Here is an 8,308-nt window from a genome sequence, read left to right on the forward strand (position 1 = left end):
TGTGTGTGAAAGCGTGTCCTCTCTCTCTCTCTCTCTCTCTCTCTCTCTCTCTCTCTCTCTCTCTCTCTCTCTCTCTCTCGCTCTCTCTCTCTCTCTCCCCCTCCATCCCTCTCACCGTTTAGCATGGGGCGGGCGACAGGCCGGCGCTGGCTAATTTGAACACGGTTGCAAAACAGCGTTTGCGGCCGCATGCGTCCAAAGTGTTGTGTGCTTCTGGTTGTTGTTGCCGCCGCCACCGCCGCCGCCACCCCCCGCCCCCCGCTCCCCGCTCCCCACCCTCGCGGCTTGTTCCCTGTGCAGCCTTTGTGTGCGGCGGTCACACACAGCCAAGCTCTGATTGGTGGATCGCGGGGGCGCGCGGGGGGTCGGAGAGACAAATAGAAACAGAGTAAGTATAGCACGCAAAAGAGGGAAAACGCTGTAAAAGACTTGGGGGGCTGAGGTTCGGGGCCGTGTGTGGCCTTCGGGCCGCAGGTTGGCCACCACTGATCTAATCCCTCCCTTATCATCTGGAACAAACGACATCAAGAGAAAGAGAAACAGGGGAGAAAAGGGGGATAAAACAGGAACGAAAGAAGAGTGTGTGGGGATGGAGCTACGCCTAGAGCGGGATGAGAGAGAGAGAGAGAGAGATACCATGTGTGGAGTTAGATACAGAGGAGGAAGAAGATGGGAGCGAAAGAGAGAGAGAGAAAGGGGGGGTCCGGAGAGAAAAAGAGAAGAGAAAAGACGAGAGAGGGAGAAAACTCAAAAAAAAAAAAAAAATTTACCTAAATTGGAGGTTGAAAGGGACCAAGTACTGGATCGTGAGCCAGAGAAAAATGTTCCCGTAAAACATGTAAAATAAATCTGTCGTGACATTTATTCACGAGCGCAGAGTTCCCTCTCTTCGATTTCCCTCCAAAAATTGGGGCGAAAATGATGGAGGACGAGGAAGAGGGAAACAGGTAAAAGGGAAAGATTGAGGGAGAGGGCGGGTGGGAGGTGAGAGGCTGGCAAGAAGACAAAAGAGAGAATCCCATAATGGAGAGACCTTTTCAGAGGCGGCGGTTTCAGGACGCTCCGTCTTTTCTCTGGCTTGAATGCAGCCCGGAGAGAGAGGGAGAGTTAGAGTGGGGGAGAGAGAGAGACAGAGAGAGACAGAGAGAGAGAGAGAGAGAGAGAGAGAGAGAGAGAGAGAGAGAACGGATGAGTGTTAATTAGAAGGTCCTTCAGCCTGTGGCCCCGGTCGAGACGCAGGGGCCGCCCCAGCTGTCGGAGCGTGACACACTGGCATTGTGCATTCAGCCCTCATTATGTGTGTGTGTGTGTGTGTGTGTGTGTGTGTGTGTGTGTGAGTAAAGCAGCCGTGTGTGTGTTTGTGTGTGCACATGCAGTTGTATGCATAGAGTGTATGCATGAGCAATGCAACCTTGTGTGTGTGTGTGTGTGTGTGAGGGTATATTTGTGTGCATGTATAATGTGTTTGTGAGTAATGCAGCTGTGTGTGTGTGTGTGTTTGTGTGTGTGTGTGTGTGTGTGTGTGTGTGTGTGTGCTTGTGTGTGTGCGCACCGCATCCGGCGGTACAGCCGTGGCCGGCGGCGCTTGCTGCAGTGTGACAAGACGGATGAGGTGCTGGGGCGACACGGCGGCCTCTGGAGCTCCTCTGATAAAAATACACCCCACAAGCGTGTACATACATACATACCCAAACACACACGCACACACGCAGAATACCAACTACAATTTCAAATCATCATGCGAATCATCTGATGCAGGAAGTGCAATGCATTCCACTTCCTGTTTCTGTATTATCCTGTGGTATTCTCTGTATGGCGACTCCACTGAGTCACTAATGGACTAAATATTGTGTTTTTGTGTTTGTGTGTGTGTGTGTGTGTGTGTGTGTGTGTGTGTGTGTGTGTGTGTGTGTGTGTGTGTGTGTGTGTGTGTGTGCAGGGAGCTCTCGCACCCTCCCCCCCTGCTGTCCCCGCAGAGTGCCCCTCACATCGCACTGGGACCCCACCTGCGGCCCCCCTTCCTGGGCATGCCCTCTGCTCTGTGCCAGGCCCCCGGTGAGTCACACTCCATGCCAAGGGCCAACAGCTATAAGTAGCGGCTAATGGCTCTAGTCCTTTAATTTGTATCTCATCCCTCTGAGGGAAACAAAATATTCACAACGCATTAAATACGTAATTATTAAATAAGTTCAAAGGTCAAACACACATTTCTCAACAACAAAACACAAAATGATGAATTCACTCGCACAGGCTATATTTATCACTCATATCTTTGTGTGGTTCCCGCTGCAGGTTATGGCTTCCTACAGCCGGCTCAGGCGGAGATTTTCGCACGGCAACAGGAACTGCTGAGGAAGCAGAATCTGGCCAGGTAAGTGCGTGTGCATGTGCACATGCGTCATAACTTAACGTCACGTCGCGCAATGGGAGGAAAGTGTGATATATGAAAGCTGTGTACGCTCGTCAGCGCGGGGACAATTTAATGCACGTGCAGTGATGTGCATTCCTCATCGCCCGGGGAGAAAATAAACATGTAGCGCCGCATCAGGATGTTCTGAGTCGAGGGCCACAAACACAGACATAAGTAACGTCCATGTTGTTTGTTTTGTGGAGGGGACACGGCAGCCCCCGCATTCTATGTTTACTTTTGCATTTTTGAGTTGTTGATTCAGAAACTAACCATGATTCTGTCAGTATTCAGTTTTAGGGGCGGCAGCGAGTCTTTGGACGCAAGGTCCTCTGATGTTTCTAATGTTGCTCCACCGACGGGTCCCGGCCCCTAGCGCCTCTGTAAACTCCCTCTCGTCTTCCCCTTCTTACCATCCTCAGGCTGGAGATGTCGGCGGAGCTGCTGCGACAGAAGGAGCTGGAGAACCTCCACCACCACCGCCAGCAGCAGCAGCGCCTGCTGGGCTCCGACCTGCTGGGGGCGCTACCGGCCGGTCTTCCCCCCGACCACCCGGCCCTGCGCAGCCTCCACGACATCCCGGAAGGCAACCCGCTGCGGGAAGAGCTCGCCCGCCGCTCCAACGCCATGCTGGTGCTGCGGCACGGGGCGGCCACGCCCCTGCTCACCCTCAGCCAGCAGCCGGGGGGCTCCTCCACCCCCAAAGACAGCCAGGCGCAGAGCTCCAGCGCCGCTGCGGAGGCCGCATCCAGGAAGGGCCCCCGCAGAGGCCCCCAGGCGCCGCACTGCACCGGGGACCACACAGAAGCACAGAGAGGAAGGGAGGCAGACAGGGAGGCGCAGGACGACGAGATGAAGGACACGGACAGCGACGGGGAGGAAGGCGAGGAACGGCAGGACGGCGCCGCCGCCGCCAGGCACGGCGGCGGGCTCAGGGAGCGAGAGAGAGAAAGAGACAGGGGCAAGGAGGCCGGCGGCAGGGGGGCGAGCAACAGCGCCAAGGAGGCTGGGGAGGGGTCGGGCAGGTTGAGCGCCCCCTGCAGCTCGGCGGGAGCAGAGTCACCCGGCCGTCACCTCTTCACCCCGGGGCTCAGCAAGACCGACGGCAAATACCAACTACCACCTGGCTTCATCCCCCCCTTACCCACCCTCCACGCCCAGACGCTGCCCTTCGGATTCCCTTACGCACCCTACTTCCACACAGGTGAGGGGCTCAGCGGCGCGTGTACACACACACACACACACACACACACACACACACACACACACACACACACACACACACACACACACACACACACAGACATGTGAAAGCCATTAAGAGTCTGACTCTGTGTGTGTGTCTCCAGTGTGGAGACCTCGGTCAGGGGCCCCGCCTTTGACCCTGAACTAACCCCTGTGCACACAGCCACGTGTGGGGAGGGGGGTGTGTGGCTTTTTACATAAACACACACACACACACACACACACACACACACACACACCCCGAGATGTACAAAATAGAACGCAATCAACTACCACAAGCGGCTGATTATTACCAAAGTGCATCTTTTGAAAGTGACCAAGGACGAAGTTCATCAACTTGGGGTGGAAGAAGTGAACAGAGTTGCAGGTTGGTCACGCCGGATCCATTCGCTTTTCCACTCATTGTGTCCGTCTGTCCCCCCGCCAGGCACCATGGGAGGTCTTTTCATGGACGGAGAGGACGCAGCGAACCCTGCGGAGGACATTAGCAAGTGGAGCGTGGAGGATGTTTGCGGCTTCATAAGCAGCTTAGCTGGATGTGCCGAATACGCCCAGGTAAAGACCGAGCGAGAGGGAAGAGAGACAGAAACACAGAGAAAGAGAGAGAAAGAGAGAGAGAGAGAGACAGGGGTGGAGGACAGACTGTCGACAAACTATAGAGTAATATTGACCAGGGCATAACTCATAATGTGCTCTTACCTGCGCACTGTTCCAAGGGCATCTCTGAATGCCTCCAGAAGTAGACGCCCACAGAGCAGGATCGATGTTCCATTGGTCGAGGGGAAAGTGAATTGTGTGTGTGTGTGTGTGGTGAGGATTGGAGGAGTGTGTGTGTGTGTGTGTGTGTGTGCGTGTGTGAATGCACGGGCGGACTTTGGTCGTGCGTTTGAGGCGGTGTTAACATTTCGAGAAGTTATCTGCAAATGGTGTGTGTGCAGATGCTGGTCATCCTGTGTGTATTTGTGGCCGTATGTCGTTACATTTGAAGAGTTTTCCCTTTTAAATGAGCTTTTCCATCAATAAGAATTCATTTAAACCTGTAGTACGTGACAGATTCAACTGGTGTTCCAAAAAATATAAATATATTCCAACCCTGGTACATTGGAATGCTGCACTTAATTCCCTTTTTTTTGAACACAATGAGAAATCATGTCCAGCTCATAAAATAGAATATTTTGGTGAAGGACTCTTCAAATGGAGGTTGTGTGAATAGGTTTGTGAATCTATATATGCATGGATGGATGGATGGATGGGTGTGTGTGTGTGTGTGTGTGTGTGTGTGTGTGTGTGTGTGTGTGTGTGTGTGTGTGTGTGTGTGTGTGTGTGTGTGTGTGTGTGTGTGTGTGTGTGTGTATTGACATAGGTAGGTGCGTTGGTTGTGCGTGCGTGTGTGCGTGGGTGCGTGTGTATGTGCGTGGCCGTGCGTGTGTATGTGTATTTACAGAGATAGGTGCGTTGGTTGTGCATGTGTGCGTGCGTGTGTATGTGCATGGGCGTGTGCGTGTGTATTTACATAGGTAGGTGCGTTGGTTGCGTGTGTGCGTGTGTGTGTGTGCGCACGCGTTACTAGGTTCGTTGTGTATGTGTATTTACATAGGTAGGTGCGTTGGTTGCGTGTGCGTGCGTGTGTGGGCGTGTGTGTGGGTGTGTGTGTGCGTACTACTAGGTTCGTTGGTTGTGTGCGTATGTGTATTTACATAGGTAGGTGCGTTGGTTGCGTGTGCGCGCGCGTGCGTGTGTTTGTGCGCGGGCGTGTGTGTGTGTGTGTGTGTGTGCTCGGCGCTGTGGCTGAAGTGGCTGTGTCTCTGCTAGGTGTTTCGGGAGCAGGCTATTGACGGAGAGACTTTACCGCTGCTCACTGAGGAGCACCTGCTCAACACCATGGGACTAAAGTTGGGGCCTGCACTCAAGATCCGCTCGCAGGTACACACACTTCAGACCCGTGTGCCAACGTGTGCGTGTGAGCGTGCTTGTTATCATGTCATGTATGCGGCAGGGGGGGGGCGACAAACGTCGCTGTTTTTTGTTCGGTACGACCGCGTTCCCTTCCGCCGGACGCGGAGTTCTTAGCGTAGTGTAGCGTTGTAGAGTAGCTGGTTCCCTAGAGAGCCTGTAGCCCACATCCTCTCTTTCTCTCCGTCCTAAAAAAAAACAAAACAAAAAAAACACACCCAACGCCCATTTTACTTGTGTTGGTGCTTTGACCCTGACTGACCACCATGCGGTGTCCTCTCTCCCGGTCTCCGCAGGTGGCGCGCCGGCTCGGAAGGATCGTCTACATGACCAGCTTCCCCCTGGCGCTGCCGCCGCCGCCGCCGCCGTCGGCCGCCCTGCGCCCCGCCGAGCGCGACCGGGACTCCCTGGTGGCGCCGTCCGACGCCCCCCTGCCCCTCGCTCTGTCGCTCTCGCACCGGCCGGCGTCCTCCGGCAGCGGCTCCTCCCCTTACAGCGGCCCCGCCCCGGGACGCTCCTCCCCCAAGGAGGAGAACAGTAGCATTTCCACGGCGGCGGGAGGATACGAGGCCAAGTCACCGTCGTAGGAGTCGGCCGCTTGGGTTGCGGAAGGCGCGAACCGCCTCAACCCAAGGACAAGGTCGAGGACAAGGTCAAGGCCGGGGGGAACTTCAATTTACCGGAGGGATAGTTGACATCAAGCCCCACATTTTAACAGACTTTGGTTTGACCCTCTCTCTTCTACCCTCCTCCTCCTCGGGACTCATTAAGCTGAGACACTTGGAAACATTTTGAGGAATATTTCACTGGGCGACGAGGAAGAAAACAAACACGGACCCCATCGCGCAGGAACCAACCGAGCTTCAGATTTTCAGCGGCCGCACCCGAGCAGAATCCAAAGAAACTGGGTTGAGGGAGAGAGAGAGAGAGAGAGAGAGACGCGTGAAGCGGCGGGCGGAGGAATAGAGGAGGAGGAAAAAACAGGGAGAAAACAGACAGTTGGTCACAGGAAGCTTGCCAAAAAAAGAAAAGAGAAAAAAAAAAAAAAAAAGGGAGCGTTGCTCCGCCGCCACAAATACGACATTCTTGTGAGTCAGACGCGAGCGGAAACTCTTCCTTCCTTCCTGGGCTGGAGGGAAGCTCGGCTCTCGCGCTCTCTCTCTCTCTCTCTCTCTCTCTCTTCATCTTCATCTATCTGTCTGTCTGCTCCCACAACTAGCTCGGCGGAACCCAGGAAGTAAAAGAGGGATGCCCCCGCTCCCTGCTCGCCTCCCAAGGCCAAACAGCTCCATGGAAAAAAATTTTTTTTTTTTTTTTTTTTCCTCCCCCTTTTTGTTTTGGAGTGGCTGAGGTTTCAGCATTTGGTGGGTGGAATGAATTCCAACCTACTCTCCCTCGCAGCTCTGCAACTATGCATTCCACTGTCCCGATACCAAAGATGACCGGATGCGTGGAATTTCAACCGTCTTTCATAGCGTTTGACGTTTGCAAAATGGCCGTGAGATGAAAAACAAAACAAAAGAAAACAGGACCGGCGCCTCAAATGAGACTCTTTGAGGTGACCCAGGTACCAACGTCTGACGCTCCACTTCAGACTTGCTGCCGATATTAAAAAGCCTCAATGAGTCCATAGTAGTCTTGGCGTGCGGGGCCAAGCGTTGTACGGGCCCGTGTCGAGTACTGTGGGAGAAAAAAAAAAAATATGAACATGCAAAATTGTACAGACTTATGCTCAAGTTGAAAATATTCTGAAGGTTACATACGTGGTACTTCTTTTTGTTTAAATGTAGTTGCACGAATACAGTTTTCTGAGAAATGTGACTCGCTTTGGAACTCTGGTGGTACTTTGGTTTATTTCCCGCCATTTTATTGTTTGTGTAAAATTAAAGAGGCCCCCAATGCTAAATGCTATTTCAGCATATTAACCGGAAGAAATATTATTTATAGGCTTTTGATGTGGTAGATGAAGCAAATTATGATATGTATAATTATTAGCCCTTGAGACAGATCCCAAAGATACCTTTACTTTGTTTTCTCTTGGTTGCAGGGCAAAGGAAGGCACAAAGCTCTTAAATGCAAATGTTTTTAATTTGTTCCAGATTTTTTTTTTTTTTAACTACGTAAGCAACTCATTAAAAATGTTCTCTAGATTTCCCTTCAATGTTTTGTCTCCATCCTATTTTTCTATTCACCGCTTGGTGAAATAAATCTGTAAGAAACTCTTTTGCTTCTCGTGTGTGTGTGTGTGTGTGTGTGTGTGTGTGTGTGTGTGTGTGTGTGTGTGCACGCCCGATGTTTGCCTGCAAGAGACAGGGGTCCAGGTGTTTGTGATTCCTACCTCTAAAAAAGTGCATGTGGAGCTGTGTGTGGAGGGGGTTACCGCTGGGGGCACGGTTGAGGTCGACACCCGCCGTCAGGAGTGTGAGGTTCAGCCGCAGGCCAAAGACTCCCTGCCCATGGGGCTAAATCTGCCTCTCCTCTCAGCACACACTCCAAAAACCCAAGCGTGGGCCACTCAGTCACAGTCCTTCCTATTGGTTGCCAATAGTTGATAGCATTTCACCATTTCAAGAACGGAAAATCTTCCAATGCAACTTTCACTGAAGTCAAAGAAGAAAAGGGGATAGGATGGAGGTGAGCGGTGTCTCCGCATGTGAACATAGAGACAGAGAAGGGGAGCCACTGGGCTGGTTCTGGTTGAGT

General features: G+C 52.7%; 1 protein-coding gene across 3 annotated transcripts in view; it reads left to right on the top strand.

Moving 5' to 3' along the window:
• Window positions 1–7,775, top strand: part of samd11 (sterile alpha motif domain containing 11) — a 65,273-nt gene extending 57,498 nt beyond the window's left edge. For 2 of the 3 annotated variants that reach the window (XM_080014526.1, XM_080014527.1), the window contains exons 8-13: window positions 1,940–2,055; window positions 2,293–2,371; window positions 2,830–3,611; window positions 4,080–4,207; window positions 5,465–5,575; window positions 5,902–7,775. In XM_080014526.1, the coding sequence (XP_079870652.1) occupies window positions 1,940–2,055; window positions 2,293–2,371; window positions 2,830–3,611; window positions 4,080–4,207; window positions 5,465–5,575; window positions 5,902–6,192 (1,507 nt within the window). In that variant the 3' untranslated portion in view covers window positions 6,193–7,775. The remainder of the gene's footprint in view (window positions 1–1,939; window positions 2,056–2,292; window positions 2,372–2,829; window positions 3,612–4,079; window positions 4,208–5,464; window positions 5,576–5,901) is intronic. The other variant, XM_080014528.1, reaches the window with a different exon arrangement.
• The last annotated feature ends 533 nt before the right edge of the window (window positions 7,776–8,308 follow it).

This window comes from Zeus faber (assembly GCF_960531495.2).
Source record: "Zeus faber genome assembly, chromosome: 15".
NCBI classification, from domain to species: domain Eukaryota; kingdom Metazoa; phylum Chordata; class Actinopteri; order Zeiformes; family Zeidae; genus Zeus; species Zeus faber.